Here is a 15,992-nt window from a genome sequence, read left to right as displayed (position 1 = left end):
CGTGGGGCGGTCTCCCCGGCTGGCGGCCGGGCCGGCGGGAGGGGCCCGGGCTGCAGGTCGCCATGGGCCTGCGCTGGGCGCTGCTGCTGCTGCTGCTGCTCGCCCTGGCGCGGGGCCGGGGCCGGGGCCGCCACGTGCTGCTCATCGTGGGTGAGTGCGGCCCGGGGGGCGCGGGGAGCGGGGCCAGCCCCCGGACCGGGCACCCTGGCCCCTGGGGAACGGGTCAGCCCCATGACCAGACACCCTGGCCCCTGGGGAACGGGTCAGCCCCATGACCGGACACCCCGGCCCCTGGGGAGCGGGGCCGGCCCCTGGGGAGCGGGGCCAGCCCCCGGACCGGACCCCCTGGCCCCTGGGGAGCGGGGCCAGCCCCATGACCGGACACCCCGGCCCCTGGGGAACGGGTCAGCCCCATGACCGGACACCCCGGCCCCTGGGGAACGGGTCAGCCCCATGACCGGACACCCCGGCCCCTGGGGAACGGGTCAGCCCCATGACCGGACACCCCGGCCCCTGGGGAACGGGTCAGCCCCATGACCGGACACCCCGGCCCCTGGGGAACGGGTCAGCCCCATGACCGGACACCCCGGCCCCTGGGGAACGGGTCAGCCCCATGACCGGACACCCCGGCCCCTGGGGAACGGGTCAGCCCCATGACCGGACACCCCGGCCCCTGGGGAACGGGTCAGCCCCATGACCGGACACCCCGGCCCCTGGGGAGCGGGGCCAGCCCCCGGACCGGACACCCCGGCCCCTGGGGAACGGGTCAGCCCCCAGACCGGACACCCTGGCCCCTTTGGGAGCAGGGCCACCACCAGGCCGGGCCCACTGGCGTCCAGGCCCTAGGGATGGCTCCTGGACTGGGCACGGGCACCTGGCACCCAGACCCTGAGAACAGCAACCAGCCCCTAGACCAGACTCCCCTGGCACCTGGACACAGGCAGCCAGACCATGGGGAGCCCCCTAGAGAAGCTCCTAGTGGCCATGAAATCATTAGCGGTGACTCACACCCATGGGAGCAGCTGCAAGGAGGGGATTCCGGAGTCACTGCTCTGACTAACTGCAGGGTCCCCGCTGGCTGCAGCCCCTGGGACAGGAACTGCCTGAGCAGCGGGAGCCGAGTGCAGTGAGGGGCTCTGCGCCTGGTTCCCTACAACTGGACGCTGCAGGGCCCATGGCAGGATTTGAACTCAGGCTCCCAGAACAGACGCATGAGCATCAGCCCCGTGAGCTAGAGGACAGTCTCCCCGCTGGCACCTGTAGCAGACTCATTAACCTCTCCTGTGGACCAGCCGCGGGGACAAATACCCCCCCTCTTCTAGTGCCAGTTACAGAGCCCCTACAGTTGGGCCTCCCCACATGGTCCCTGAGCTCACAGCCTGTCCTGCTTCTCCCTGGGCTACAGCGGACGATGGCGGCTTTGAGAGCGGCGTGTACAATAACTCCGCCATCAACACCCCCAACCTGGACGCCTTGGCCAGGCGCAGCCTCATCTTCCGGAACGCCTTCACCTCCGTCAGCAGCTGCTCCCCCAGCAGGGCCAGCATCCTGACCGGCTTACCCCAGGTAGGGCCTTCCCGAGCCGCTGGCTCTGCTGCCTCAGGCACTTGCTGGGCCCCTCCTAGCGCTCAGGAGAGGCCACTGGCCATCCGCATTTGTAAGGCATCCAGCAGCTTAGCTCAGCTGGTCCTTCTCTAGGCCCATCAAGGATCGTTCCCTATACTCCCTGCTCTGGGGCTTTGTCCATGGCTTAAGCGATGGGTCTTCCCCCACTTTCCCTTGATGGCCTATTGCCCAGTCCCCATGTCTGGTGCCTCCATGGTAGCATGCGCTCTGCCCGTGGCACCTGAAGACGGATGTGGTCTGGCTCTGCAGGGCGGCCGGTGCAGGGACGTGCGTTTCTGGCCAATTTGTCTCATTGTTGGTCTCTGTTTTGCAGCACCAAAATGGGATGTATGGGCTGCACCAGGACGTGCACCATTTCAACTCTTTTGACAAGGTGCAGAGTCTTCCCCTGCTGCTCAGCCAGGCACATATCCGGACAGGTAAACAGCCAGGGTGCTGGGAAGAGAGGGGAGGGGAAGCGTGTGTAAAGCCATTCCCCTTCCCTTCCCACGCTGATCTCACTGAACCCCTCTCTTGTGAGAGCTGGGCAGTTAACCGTGTGCCAAGATACTGCCCCACGACACAGGTTTCGTTAAGAGACACGCACACATGCTATTTAAATCAAAGGGATTGACATCACTGATTTAGTCATGATTTAAATCAGCAAGCAGGAAACCTCGATTTAAATCACAATTTTAACCTTGCTTTGCCTTTGTCCTCCTCTCATTTTCCTAAAGAAAGGTTGATTTTCATTGGTCGGTAACCATTCAAACGTCAATTTGCAGCTAACTGTGCAGCCTTTGTGCTACGTTTGGTGCTTCGTTTTGCTAACCAGAAGGATGCAAACATGAATTGCTAAATATTACTTTTTAAATTTAATTTACATTATTTTAATAGACAATAAGTTTAGGCCTTAACATAGATTGTCAATATCAATTTAATTTTAAATAGGTCTGTTTTTTAAATCAAACCTGGATTTAATTTAAATTTTAAAAATCCAATTTTAATTTAAAAGTTTCTCTTTTTTTTTATTCGTCAATTTTTAAGGACCCTGCTCCCACCCCCCAGTTGGGGCACTGACTCTGCATTTCTGCCCAGACTAGTCACTTTCACTTCTGTATCAGGCATCTATAGGCCAGGTTTGGTTGTGCAAGCCAGTGTTTCCCTGCTGCCCCAAGCATCAGAGCAGGGCAGTTCCTAACCATGCCCCGGGGGAGCATTGAAAGACCGAAGCAGCATCCTCTGTTCTAACTGCCTGCTCACATGCTTGCTCCTGACCTGCTGGGGCTCTTTCTTCTGCAGGGATAATTGGGAAGAAGCATGTTGGGCCAGAGACAGTGTATCCCTTTGATTTCGCATACACTGAGGAGAACGGCTCTGTGCTGCAGGTGGGCAGAAACATCACCCGGATCAAACTGCTTGTCCGGAAATTCCTGCAGAGCCAGGATAAGAGGTGAGGCCCTGCACACCCCGCCACAGGATTCTCTCTGGGACTGAGCAACCTTGCCTCCTAGCACCCTCATCCTGATGCACAGAGTATCCCCGTGCCTGAGTTACAGGGAGATGTAGCCATCAGCACCTTCCATCGGGTTATCAGCTCACCTGGGGGACCCTCAGAGGCTCTATGGGAACCAGCTTTGCAGCTCTGAAGGCTTGTCTTCAAGTCCCAATTCATCTCAAGTGAAATGAGCTGACGTTTCTCTGTGCAGGTAGCCCCAGGCTTTGGTTGGAGCCCATTGTTTGCCGTGAGGTAGTGGCAGGTCAGGATGGTGGGCCAGGGCTAGGGTTAGGATTGGGGTCTGTGGGAGGCATCAGGCCATGCTTGAGCAACCCTTTCCTGCTCAGCCCGGGCTGTCAGCCTCTCCCGAGCGCTGCAGTCACAAGCTCTTCTCTCGGGATTTCCAGGCCGTTCTTCCTGTACATCGCCTTCCATGATCCCCATCGCTGCGGCCACTCCCAGCCCCAGTACGGGGCCTTCTGTGAGAAGTTTGGCAATGGCGAGAGCGGCATGGGCTGGATCCCCGACTGGAAGCCCCAGTCGTACAGCCCAGAGCACGTGCAGGTAGGACAGATCTGTTGGGAACCAGCTCCCCACGCTCCAGGCCAGAGCTGGGCAGCAGAGCGGGGAAGAAGGCTCCTGCAGGCAAAGCTGTGGGGTGTCTCGGGGTGACCCTGGCCCTTCCACCCTGCAAGGAGTTCCGGGGGGTGAGTGGGGTTAGGAGGGGAGCAGCCCTGAGCACAGAGATGGAGCCACAGTCACTGGCAGGGGCTCTGTCCTCAGTTCAGCTCTGGCGCCTCCTGTCTCCCACCCCCACGGCTCTTGGAGCCTCCAGCGTTGAGCAGTTGCTGCTTTTCCTCCCCCCGCAGCTCCCGTACTTCGTTCCAGACACTCCAGCCGCTCGCGCTGACCTGGCCGCCCAGTACACAACAATCGGGCGCATGGACCAAGGCAAGTACCAGCTGGGGTCAGGCAGCAGGACGTGGGGGCCTGAGCCCCCAGCGCAGGGTCTTGCTGGGTGCGGGGAGAAAATCCATCCTCAGCTGGGGTGGGGGGCTGGGATGGAGGCAGCCCTCCTGCTGGGTGAACGTTCAGGTGCCCCCCAGCAGCCGCACAGCTCTGCTCTTCTCTCTGCACGCAGGGATCGGGCTGGTCCTGGAGGAGCTGCGCAGCACCGGCTTGCACAACTCCACGCTGGTGATTTACACCTCCGACAACGGCATCCCCTTCCCCAGCGGCAGGACCAACCTGTACTGGTCAGGCACTGCGGAGCCCATGCTGGTCTCCTCCCCCGAACACACTGAGCGCTGGGGGCAGGTCAGCCAGGCTTATGCCAGCCTGTTGGGTAAGAGCGGTCACTTTCCCTCTGGGGCTTAGGCCGAGGCAGGGGTCATTAGGGGAGTTGGGTTGGGGGCCCCCCCATAGAGTGCTGAGTAGAGCGATGCCAAATCATGGGTTGTCATCCCCCCGCCTATGCTCACACCACGGGCATGGCTGGGGGTGAAGCCCTGGCTCCTCAGCCCAAAAGACGACTCTCTCCCCGCTGGATGGATTTGCTTGTCTTTCCCAAAGAGAGAGAGCCGTGTAATCCCCAGTCCACAGGAACGAGTCTGGTGCCGGAAAGAGGAGGGCGGAGTTTGAGAGCATGAAGGTGCCCCGCCCCCAGGGAGAGGGGACTGTGGGATAGGTGGGTGACCCCATGGATGTACAGGGCCGGCCCCAGCTCCAGAGGGCTCACAAGCCAACAGGGGACAATGGCTCAGGGCTGCAGCAAGGTGGGCGGATCAGTGCAGGAGGGATGCCTGGAGGAAGTGGGTGTGAAGGAGAAAAGGGCGTTGGGGCAGGAAGCAGGAGGCTGTTCCCCCACAAGAGGAGCCGAGCAAAAGAGTGACGGTGGGAGTGGAAAGAGACAAAAGGGGCAGTGAGAGAGGCCCAGGAGCCCTGTCCTCCAGCGGCTCATGCCGGTGACTGACTCTCCCTGGTGGCTCCACCAGAATGGCAGGGAGCCCCCCTCACTCCCGCAGGCCCCAGCTGCAATTCCCTCCATCCTCGGCCTCCATCCTCCCACTGGGTTCTGCCCCCTCTGGTCTCGGGGACTGAGTCTCCTTTCAGTGGTTGTTCTGCCCCACTCCACTTGCCAGTTGTGGACGTCGCCCGCTTTTCCCCTCTCCAGATCTCACGCCCACCATCTTGGACTGGTTCGCCATCCCCTATCCCAGCTACAGCATCTTTGGCACCAAGACAGTCCAGCTCACTGGGAAATCGCTCCTGCCAGCCCTGCTATCAGAGCCGCCCTGGGTCACGGCCTTCAGCAGCCAGAGCCACCACGAGGTCACCATGTACTACCCCATGCGGGCTATCCAGCACCAGCAGTTCCGCCTGATCCATAACCTCAACTTCCGGATGCCTTTCCCTATCGACCAGGACTTCTATCTCTCGGCAACCTTCCAGGATCTGCTCAACCGGACCAGAGCCAGGCAGCCAACCCACTGGACCAAGACCCTACACCGGTACTATTACAGGGAGCGCTGGGAGCTGTTTGACCGGAGCAGCGATCCCACCGAGAGCCGGAATCTGGCCTCCGACTCCCGGTACGCCGGGGTCTTGGAGCTGCTCAAAGCCGATCTGTTGAAGTGGCAGTGGGACACTAACGACCCTTGGGTGTGTGCCCCAGATGGCGTCTTAGAAGAAAAACTGAGCCCCCAGTGCCAGCCACTTTACAATGAACTGTGAGTCACCACCTCACCTTGCTGGAGTCTGCATTCCTTACGCCAGCCCAGCCCCAGGTCCTGCTTGGCCCTCGGCTCCTCCCCAGAGCCTGATGCAGCCCCAGAACCCCCAGGGAACAGCTAGCTCGTCTGCCAGATGAGACATCAAGTGCCTAAACATGCAGCCCCCCGGCTCCAGGGTCCGCAGCGCGACCCCACAGCCACTCCAGAGCTCCCTTCGCCCTCCATCTAGCACGGGGCGGGGCAGCAACCAGAGATGGGCTGGTCCCACCCCCCCATTCACAGAACTGGCGTGTGCTGTGTGTGTCAAAACAGCATCTGCCCCTGAAGCTCAAACGGACATTTTCCTCCTCCAGTGCGGAGTCTTTGCACCTGGCAACAGGCAGCGCTGGACTGCAGCCAACCAGAAAGCTGTCAAATACATGGTCTCAATAAAGTCGCCGGGAGAACGCCCTCGGCTTACGCACAAGCTAAGCTCTGTGCCGATCTCCTGCTGAAGGCACTTCTCGCTGCAGCTCTTCCTGCGGTGGCTCCAACAGCACCTCCTGCAGCCAGAGGTGGGGACTCGTGCTGTTGGGAGCTCCCCACATTGGGGCTTTTGTCCCACTTGCCAGGCAGTCTCCAACTAGCCGGGGAGGAGCTGAGAGAGCCCACTCTCCATAGGGCTGGTACATTGGATTTGGTGTCCCCACATCAGGGAGGGCCAGGAGGGGTCTGAACACACACTGACTGTCAGTAACAAGAAGATTTAATTTAGCAAAATGTACAGAATTTACAGTCCCTGGAACAAGCACACCCTGTTCAGGCCTGGATACCGGCTATCCACAGGGCTCGGAGAGATCCAGAGGGAGCTGGGGTACCCAGTACAGCAGGGCAGACCAGTGGGGGCAGCTCCGGGCAGGGAGGAGCCTGCGTGGCAGGGCACATGGTAAGGCCTACAAGAGTTGCTGCTCCCTCCCTGCGCAGGCAGGCTGGCGACTGCACTTCCGAGCAGCTAGTGCCAGGCTAGGAGAACAGGTGGAGGTGGCCCAGGCAGAGGTGCCCTGCCCACCCCGGGGACCCGCCCTGGCACCAGAGACACTGTTCAAAGGCAGCCCCGGCTCACCCCTAGCTGCCCTTTCACACAATGACAGAGGGGTGGCATTAAAACCAGCCCCTCTCTCTCTCTCTAACTAGAGTTACTGTGTTTCTCTGCCAACGGGGCAGAGGCCAGCTGGGCAGGCAGGAGGCTCACCCAGCGCTGCAAAGTCTATTAGCCCTTTAGGTAAGAGGGTCTTTCAAACCTCCCCCTCCCCAAAGCAAAAACTCTTGGTTTAAATAGGTGACATTTGCAGAATTGCCAGGGTGACTGTTCCCCTCCGCCCCACCCTGTGTCCAGGGAGATCCGTGAAGATTTGTTCTATCCACACAATCTTCTTCTGCTCGTCGGCGACGGCTGCTCGCACGGCGCTGACCAGCGCATGCAGGTCGCGCCTGGTGGCAGAGGCGATGGTGCCGTACAGGCAGGGCACTTCCTCCAGCGGGGCCTCCTCCCTCCGCACGCCGTCCAGAAGCTGCTCCTCTGGCGCTCCGAGGCAAAGTGCCTTCCTGACACGGGGCTGGCGGGAGACGCCCCGAGCCCTGCGACCAGCAGAAAGCTGGCTAGCGAGCGAAGAGGCAGTGTTTGAAAAACGCTCAGTGACTTTAGAGCCAGGATTTTGTGGTTTGTCCAGCGGCTAGAGCAGGGGCTGGAGTCAGGACTCCTGGGGTCAAGGCCTGCCTCCTGCTGGGAAGCATGGCTTAGTGACTGCACAATACCCTTGACAGGAGTGGGCAGCTGGGAGCCCGGACTCCTGGGTTCTAGTCCCAGCTCGGGCACTGACGAACCACCTGAGCTTGAGCATTTTACCTCCCGCGCTCAGCTTGGATGATGCCTGACCTGGGGAAGTGCCTGGGGTCCCCCCGAGAAATGGGGCTGTAGGGGTCACAGGGTTGATTCTAGGCCCCGGGGTGGGCACAGACATACCCTCAGCAATGCAATGGGGAAGGGCTCACCCCTGCCAGGCTGCTGGGTGCTATTAGAATGCCTTTACATAAATCACTAGTGCAGCCAACCCCGGGGGGGGGGGGCGACCCTGTGACTCATTCACATCCCCTCCACTGGGTACACGCAGAGATTCAACTGCTGCAGCAGTCGCACAAGGCACCCAGGGGAGAGTAGGCCCAGGTCCTCGTTCCCCAGAGCTCCAGCAGCCTCCAGGAAGCAGGAGCCGTTTGCCCTTGGGGGCCCCGGGGACCCATCTCCGCCCAGAGTGCTGGTACATACTTAGCTTCTTGGCGTTCTTCTCGCTGATGGCGACGAGGAGGAGGATGGGATTCATCCCCGCAGCGTGCAGGGCTTTCACGCCTCCAACCCCACGTCCAGCAGGCTTTGCGTGCCCTAGAGGGAACCAGGGCGAGAACAAGAGGGGCTGACACCAGGCGGGCTCACCATGTAGTGGGGACAGGCACTGGCCAGTTTGTCGGAGCCCTGGATCCAGTCCTCTTTGAACTAGATCAAAGGCAGCTGCAGACCCTCTGCTGAACAGAGGGAGAGCAGCACTCCTGGATCTCTACACCAGAGCTGGTGGATGGGAGCGCAGCACGTAGCGAGTGAATGGGAGAAAACAAACAGGAGCTCTGCCCAGGGACAGCTGCGTCTTCGGAGCTGGACGCCTAGGAGTTCTCACCAAGATCCCAGGGATAAGGCCCTCACTCTACTTTATTCCAGGCTCTCACAGGGCAGAGTGCTCTCCCTAATGGGGAACAGAAACCCGTGGGCCGTGTGACGTACCTCTCAGAGGCAGATTGGTCAAAGTCAAGCAGCCAGGCTTTGCCCTCTGAAATGAAGGACAGTTTGAACCAGTGGAGGCAAAGGGACAAGCAAAGGAGGATGAAGAAAACCCTGAAACAGGCCCCTTCCCTCCGTAGACCCCTCTGCGGCTGGCAGCCTGGGCAGGAGGCAGGGTCCATTGCTGCACCACACACATTTGGCTGGTGAGCCCAGAGATCAGCTCTCGCCCAAGCTGCTGCACCGGGCACAGCTACAGCCCCCAGAACCACCTGCCTCCAGCTGCTGGACCCTTGTGGTGATGGCACCTGGCGGGGAGGGCCTGCTCTGCAGCAGAGGTTCCCAGACTTTGGGTCATGGTGGGCCAATTAGCGCATCAGCTGGGGGAAGGGATAGAGCTGACAGACAGGGCGAAGTCACGAGACCCTCAGCTCCCCATGGAAACAAGATGCTTGGGTCACGCCCCTGGGTCGTGCAAGCAGACAACAGAGTCTGCTCTGAGCTGCTTGTTGCCAGTAGGGAAAGGAAACACCCACTGTCCTTCTCCACCATCTCATACTCCAAGTCGGACGACTCTGCCTTCTACCCTGCAATGAGACTGAAATCCACCTCCAGGAACTCCTGGGAGCTGCTGCAGGGGACAGGAGAGAGGGGACGAGGCAGCTCAGCTTGTACAGAAGAGAAGAACGTGTCCCTCCCACAGCATCCTGCTGCCAGGTGCACAGCTGGAGAGATGGGGGAGCCATGCAGCCAAAGCAGGATGGGTTTCAAACAGCCCTGGCTAGTGGTTAAAGGAACATCCAGCCTGGCACATGGGAGCAATGCAAAGCAGAAGGCCCTGCAGCATGAGCAACCCTCTGCCCCACGCCCCACCCAGCAAGCTATGTGCTGCTAGGAACAATGCAAACCAGGGCTGCAGCATGTACCATACAATGGTGCCATGCTGCAGAGGCTGGAAGAGATGGGGAAGCCCCACTGTGTCCGTACCTCCTGGAGAGGGAGCTCTCTAGGCACTCCTGCGTGGCTCTCTTTTGCAGGGAGAGCTTACAGGGTGGGAGAGGGCTGCACGACCAGAAGCTCTCTGGCAGCTTGTGGCTCGTCCTCAAGCCGAAATCTGAGCACAGCTGCAAGGGAAGGAGCCAGGCAGCGTGAATGGCCATTGCTAACCTCTCTGCTCATTCCTACGCCTGTGCCCCCACGTGCCAGGCTCATGCCCACGGAGCTGTGGCCAGAACAAGGCAGGTCCTGCCCTCCCCTCAGCAGTAGGGCTTTGTGGGCCCTGCCCTCTGGCTGTCATCATGCCATGAGGGGAACTGCCAGGGGCGAAGGAGCCTCCTCAGGGCTGCGCGGGAAGACAAGGGGCTGGGGGCGGCAAGAAGGGTCCCGCACCTTGGACACACTGAGGCTGCACTGGCTGTTCGTCCCTGGGGCAGATGGCATGCATGCGCACCAGCCGCTGTCTCCTCCCCTGGCTGCAGGCTAGCGAGACCTTCCCCCTCCATCTGCTGAGCAAGCAAACAGCACAGAGAATGGTGTCAGATAGGGCGGCCACAGGCAGTGGGTATAACAGGCTAGGGAAGGCTGTGCCTCCCCAAACAGCCCCATGTGGCCCTGCCCATGCTCAGCCCCAAGGCCCCCTCCTGCTACTAGCGGGCCCTGGCCCAGGCAGGCTGCTCCTCTTTTGGGAAGGGAAGCCGGCTGGGGATAGGGCATCTGGGACGGGGCTGCCTCGCGCTGCGGGGGGCCCCTGTGCTGGGGCCACGCCACCGAGTGCTCCCGGGCTGAGGGGGAGGCTGCCACCGGGTGCTCTGGGGCTGGGAGGCCATGTACCACCCGCCTGCTCGGTGCTCTGGGGTTGGAGGGGACTGCAAGACGCCCACCTATCCCGCCATTGCTCTGGGGCTGGGTGGGTGAGGGCCACACACTGCCTACCCGCCGGCCCAGGGCTCCGGGGCTGGGGGGGGGGCTTCGCGCCACCTGGCAGGTGCTCGGGGCACTTGGGCAACCCATGGCTGGGGAGACTGGCGGCTGGGGGGCGCTCTGGGCTTGGGGCGGAAGTGGGGTGGGAGGGGGTGGGGCCTCAGGTGGAGGGGGTGGGCCAGGCCAGGAGCTAGCCTCCCCAAGCCCGTGGTTTTTACCCACTGCCCATGAGGGCTGCACTCCCACATGGGAAGAGGGTGTGGGACAGGTGTTACCAGACGGGCTGACACGGGGATCCCAGCTTGTGCCCTTTGCTGTCAGATTCATGTCTCTTGGGGGGGTCTTGGCTGGTGGCCAAAAAGCCTTAATTTGGCCTCTGGGCTGGGCACAGGACCAACTGGCACCAGGTGGATTTCACAGCACAAAGAGCTCCCCAGGAGCTGTGCCAGGGCCCCAGTCTCTCACCCCGTGCACCCTGCTGGCCAGCTCCGCCTGCTGCTGGCTGGCCTGCTTCCTCAGCTCACAGATCTGGTCCATCAGCTCAAAGAGTTTCCTGCGGAGGGAATCCTTCTCCAGCAGGCTCTGGGAGATCTCCAGCTGGGCCGTGTGCCTCGCGCCGTAAGCCTGGGGGGACAAACACGTCAGAGACGGCAGGTTTGGAGCAGAGTGCTGGCGATCCCTGGGCGAGGCACAGCCGGGTGTGGAGGGGCAGACACTGACAGTGTAGTCGGGGCAGAGAGCGCGAGAGACTGGTTCAGGGCTGCACGGCCTCACAGAGAAATGGGGGAAGCGTAAGGAGGCCCTGACTACAAACAACGGGCACCCAGGCTAGCCAGCACGAGGGAAGGGCCTCATGGCCACTGGGCTCCAAACAGCCACCAGCCGAGCGAGCTGAAGAATCTCCATTCACTGTAGATTGATCCATCCCAAGGTCAGCAGAGACCACTGGGACCATGTGGTCTGATCCCCTACATGACACCGGCCAAAGAACGCCCCCAAAATCAGTCTGTGCACGTGTGGGTAGCTTGTTCAGCACCAGGGTCTGAACCAGGGACCTGCAGAGCTGACAGCACTAGCCGCTACAGCTTGAGGTAAAGAGCCCAGTTCTGTACTGGGGGCTGTAACAGAACTGCATCCTTTGTGGAGCAGGCCCAGCGGGAGACACCCCCTGAGCAGGGGATATACATGCAATCTGCCACTCCCATACAGAGAAAGGCCTCCACACACCTACCAGTCAGGCGAGTGCGGACCCCGGATACCTGATCTTGCTCCTTCTGCAGCTCGGCCACTTGCACCCGCAAGGCACTCATTTTCTCCTTGTAGATCTCACAATCCACCTTCATCTTGTGGCACTCAATCAGGATGTGCTCCTTCTCCTCCCAGTACTGAAGGGACACACAGAGAGGCAGGCGGGCAGCAGGATCAGGAGGGAGCCAGGTGAAAGCCCCCAAGAACAGTTGTCCCACACTCAAGGAGACGGATCTGGATCTGGTCTCCCAAGGTTACTTGCAGTCCCCAAAGAATTCCTCCTGCATAGGCCAGCTTGTTGGCCCCCTTGGCCAGATTTCCATGTTGTGTGGCGAGGCAGGGCTTTCACCCATGTGCTTAGTGGGGCCAGGCATTAGACTAGGAAGGCCAGCCAGAAGACGACACCCCATGGTGTGGGGAAGGAGGTTGTGAGAACATGCCTTGCTCCATAAACCTCGGGTTTGTCTTTGATCCACTCCCCTTTTTAGGGATGATTCCCCCCCCCCAGCACCTGTTACCAATAAGTAACTCAGTCCCTCTGGCCTGGCAGCTCTGACCTGCTTGTGCTGATTCTCAGCGATCACTGCCCGCTCCCTCAGCGAGTGGATACGATTGAGGAGCTCCTGTTTGCCCTTCAGAGCCTCATCCAGGTTCTGCTCCAGGATATCCTTCTGCACCTGGCCAAGCAACACCAACTGGTTAGCAGGGCTCCCCCAGGGTCAGGAACCCTGTTCCCACCATGCACCCCGTGGCTCCCGGACTGCCCACAGGAGGGAGCTGGGAAGGGGGCGACTCTACCAGGCTGAAAGTCTCCAGCTCCACCAGTGACCGGAGTTTCTCGTTTTCCTCCCTCAGCTGCAGCAGCTCATCCGCCTGTGGCTGCAGGTTGCCGGGCATGCGCAGGGATCTCTCCCTCTCACAGTAGGACTCCACCCTGGCTCACTGCAGCTCCTGCTTCATCAGATACAGCTGCTGGAGGACAAAGAGAGCACAGGTCCCTAGCATTACACTCAGCTGCATCATGCCCGTTACACTACGCCCGGCGTTGACTCTAGAACCCAGCTTCTAGAGTGGGAAAGGCTGCCTTTTTTTGTGCCCAGAATGTTGCATTTTGGGGAACACAACTGTTGGCCAAGTTCTAGAACCCCGACTTCAGTGTTTACACCGAGCTGAGAAGACCACGTTAACCGCTGAAAGGACGAGGTGGGTCTCTTTTGCTCTAGAACAGAGCCCTCCCCCGACCATGACTTTGGAACGTGGGACCGTGTGCTAGAATGTGGCACATCGCTTGCTTTAGAACCCAGGATTCTACCGTAGCTCTGTAACAGAGACGAGATCATTCACTCTGGACCGCAGCCCTACCCGCCTTCACTTTAGAGAGCATGCCCCACCCTTTGTTCTCGACTGCTGTCTTCTCTCTTGGACATGGGACGGGTTTATAACGTGCTGATGCGGGGAGGAAAAGCAACGCTCAACTCTGCGCCAGAAATTTCAACAAGACTCCTTGTGGTTTGTCAGCACTTCTGTTACTAGGTGACTTCAGATTAAATGAGCAAAACATAGCGGAGGGATCCCACCTCTCCCGACTGTTTGAAGGGCCCTTGGCACTGGTCTGGGGGAGGTTTGCCAGTTTTGGTTGGATGTATTGCTGGAGGTTTCATCACATGACATAATCTTTAATTAAAGGTTGTTCTTTCATTCCTGGAGGCTCTAGGACAATCCTGGAGGGGGAGTGAAAGCCCACGCCCACCTGCTTTTTTGCTTCATTTAATTTTGTATTAATTTCCCAAGGATCAAAGGAGTAACTCACGTGAAAGGTCCAACACGTCCAAGAGCCACCTGTGGAATGCCAGTAAGAGAACATGCTCCACCTGGACCCCCGGGAGCCAGAGCAGAGTCACCAAACCCCCACGCTGCAGCTGGGCAAAGAGAAAAGGGAATCCCAGTTCACACTCTCCGGGGGCCTGGGTGGGCAAGTCAGTGTCACCCTTGTATGGTACGTCCACTCCCCCAGGCCTTCCTCATACACCACAGAGGTGGGGCAGGGTGCGCATGGCCCAGGGTGCTGGCCCAGCCATTCGCCCTCTTTCAGGCAGCAGTTGACAGGCTTAGGGAAGGGGACGGTGGGGTGGAGATCTAGGATCCCTCCAGCCCTGCCTGCTAGGGTCCCTGGGGGACGAGGAAGCATACGCTGTGCCGTCTGGCTTGGCAGGGGCTCTGGTACGATGCGGACGAGTGGGTCTGGATACTGAGACCGACAGAAACTCACAACCTGGAGTTAATGAGGAAGAGCCCTATGGGCCCCAGGGGGTTCCCTACCCCAGCTCCCCGGCCTGCCGGTCCCACCCCCTTCGGGGAAGCCAGCTATTGAGCTGCAGGACTGTGGGGAGCAGTCGACGTGCCAGTCCAGGGGGAGGAGGGGCATTGAGGGCCGGATACCAGCAGGGCCTGGCGTCCCCGGTGGGATGACAATGGCAGGCATGTGCTGCCTTGGGCACGGCTGCTGTGACGAGGTCCCCGAGGCCTCCTCCGAGCGGCCTGGGGCTGTGCTCACCTCCTCTCGCACACACAACTCAGCTCTGCTGGTGCTGGAGGTAAACGGCCCGAGTAAGAGCCTGCCCGTGAGCTCCCATGGCATCACGTTGCCATGGCATGAGACGGGAAGCGCATCCGACCATCGCCACCACAGCAAAACTGACTCTGCACAAAGCCCTGCCCAACGCACAGGAAGCGAGTGCGTGAGAGAGGCGTCTCTGCTCTGCCTCAGAGAGGAATCACAGCGAGAACAAGGGCTGCCGCTTGCTGCATTGCTCAATGGGCGCCAGCCTGGCACTGGCAGCTCACCCCTCCTCGCTCTCGGCAGAGAATTTGTAGACAGAAACTTGATCTTCAAGTCGCTGACTCCCCTCTGGAATAATCATTTCCCTCACTCCCGTGCCAGAGAGAATGGGTTTAACCAAAGCAGCCCACTGTGAAGAACAAGAAGAGGGGGTGAGAACAGCCCATTCCAACCAGACTTGCCCTGACACTAGGAATGCCGGGCAGGTGGGGAAATCCCAGTTGCTCCTCCCCCGTGCGTAGAAGGGCAGGTCAAGTTACTTACTGGAAATCCAGGGTTGCAACAGACAAAATAAAAGAGATGGCACCGTGCCAGGGTGGAATCCATGCCAGCGACTCAAGAATAACACAGGCACCTAGAGTTGCTCATTGAAACCTGCCAGAAGGGATCCAGAGCAATTGGTTTCTTAGAGGTATCTTCCCATCAAAGCAGACCAGAATAGTCTTGCCTGTCCTGGCGCCTTGGCAGAGTCATTTAGGCTGTTACCTGGTGAGCATGGGCTCCCAGGCAGGGTCAAGTGGAATTGCTTTTGGGGAACAAGGTCTGTTTGCTGCAGATTTTACTCTGGGCCAATAAAAAGTTCACTGGGCTTCACTCCAGCCTCCCTCCCCCACCTTCTCCAGCTCAGTACAGGATTTCCGACAGCTCGGCTGGAGCCATCTTTGCCCTCTCCCTCTAGGAGGGATGAAGGCATGAGGGGCTTTATTACTCTCCTAACCGGCCAGAGAGAGGAGACGATCCCGTCTCCAGGGGTTTTGAGTGAAACAATAGAACGCTAGAGCAGGGATATAATCTCTGAAAAGCTAGGGCAGGGAGCCAAGCAGCCCCAGAGAAAGGTGGTCAGTTTCTTTTACGTTCTTTAGTGCTTCTGCACAAGGGCAACTGCAGGAAGAGGACTGGCTGCGCCTGAAGGATTTTGGGATCAGAGGGCACATGCTCCTCTGCACCATAGGCACAGGTGGCTGTTGTGAGTTCAGTGACCTCCTGCGTATTACCAAGCTATGAATCATGACACAAATTCGACTCCGTTATTACGCACGCACCCCCAGCACCATGCCGTCACCCTCCCCGCGAAGAACCCCACGTCCCGGCAACTTCCATCCTCTGCGCCCCAGGGTGTTTGTCTTGTAGACGATAAGGCCCTTAGGGTTGGGGCTGGTTTTTCCCTCCGTCTGCACCGTGCTGTGCCCGTCTGCTCTGACAAACGAACAGGAACCACGTAAGGCTCCGACGGCACAGGGGAAAGCTTAAGGGAATATTTAACCAAACATTAGGAGCTTACAGCCTGATCCACATTTGGCTTTGAAATCTCAGATGCACGGTGCTGCCAGCTGCCACCCGAGG

The 15,992-nt window shown here is 59.7% G+C and overlaps 2 protein-coding genes across 8 annotated transcripts; one reads left to right on the top strand and one right to left on the bottom strand.

Annotated features, from left to right (window-relative positions):
• Positions 1-5: 5 nt before the first annotated feature.
• SGSH (N-sulfoglucosamine sulfohydrolase) lies at positions 6-13,558 on the top strand. 2 transcript variants are annotated; one of them, XM_073311302.2, is made up of 8 exons: positions 6-150; positions 1,406-1,566; positions 1,940-2,045; positions 2,908-3,058; positions 3,511-3,667; positions 3,973-4,054; positions 4,245-4,448; positions 12,665-13,558. In XM_073311302.2, exons 1-8 carry the CDS (start codon positions 63-65, stop codon positions 12,856-12,858), a joined length of 1,143 nt encoding a protein of 380 aa, XP_073167403.2. In that variant the 5' UTR covers positions 6-62; the 3' UTR covers positions 12,859-13,558. The 2 variants fall into 2 exon arrangements, with proteins under 2 accessions (XP_073167403.2, XP_073167401.2); XM_073311300.2 differs by lacking the exon at positions 12,665-13,558 and adding an exon at positions 5,277-6,306 and having other exon boundaries at positions 7-150.
• Positions 6,560-12,952, bottom strand: CARD14 (caspase recruitment domain family member 14). Of its 6 annotated transcripts, none has more exons than XM_073311303.2 (6): positions 12,608-12,952; positions 12,367-12,486; positions 11,027-11,946; positions 10,031-10,146; positions 8,138-8,251; positions 6,560-7,473 (listed from the first exon to the last, which is right to left on the bottom strand). In XM_073311303.2, the coding sequence occupies exons 3-6, from the start codon at positions 11,096-11,098 to the stop codon at positions 7,146-7,148; spliced, it is 630 nt and encodes a 209-aa protein (XP_073167404.1). In that variant the 5' UTR covers positions 11,099-11,946; positions 12,367-12,486; positions 12,608-12,952; the 3' UTR covers positions 6,560-7,145. The 6 variants fall into 5 exon arrangements, 5 of the variants coding, with proteins under 5 accessions (XP_073167404.1, XP_073167406.1, XP_073167405.1 ...); XM_073311305.2 differs by having other exon boundaries at positions 10,031-10,143; XM_073311304.2 differs by having other exon boundaries at positions 12,367-12,952.
• Positions 13,559-15,992: the final 2,434 nt, after the last annotated feature.

Source organism: Lepidochelys kempii, chromosome 14 (assembly GCF_965140285.1).
Source record: "Lepidochelys kempii isolate rLepKem1 chromosome 14, rLepKem1.hap1, whole genome shotgun sequence".
In the NCBI taxonomy this organism is placed as follows: Eukaryota; Metazoa; Chordata; order Testudines; family Cheloniidae; genus Lepidochelys; species Lepidochelys kempii.
Note: the sequence above shows the minus strand (reverse complement) of the source record. Positions and strands in the feature narration are given on the sequence as shown.

Excerpts from the sequence above, each read along its gene's own strand:
- SGSH (XM_073311300.2), top strand. The coding sequence starts at position 63 with ATGGGCCTGCGCTGGGCGCTGCTGCTGCTGCTGCTGCTCGCCCTGGCG. Across the intron at positions 151-1,405 it reads CCACGTGCTGCTCATCGTGG|CGGACGATGGCGGCTTTGAG; the intron begins GTGAGTGCGGCC and ends CCTGGGCTACAG. Across the intron at positions 3,668-3,972 it reads ACAGCCCAGAGCACGTGCAG|CTCCCGTACTTCGTTCCAGA; the intron begins GTAGGACAGATC and ends CTCCCCCCGCAG.
- CARD14 (XM_073311304.2), bottom strand. The coding sequence starts at position 11,098 with ATGGACCAGATCTGTGAGCTGAGGAAGCAGGCCAGCCAGCAGCAGGCG. Across the intron at positions 10,147-11,026 it reads TGGCCAGCAGGGTGCACGGG|CAGATGGAGGGGGAAGGTCT; the intron begins GTGAGAGACTGG and ends TTGCTTGCTCAG. Across the intron at positions 8,252-10,030 it reads GCAGCCTCAGTGTGTCCAAG|GGCACGCAAAGCCTGCTGGA; the intron begins GTGCGGGACCCT and ends GGTTCCCTCTAG.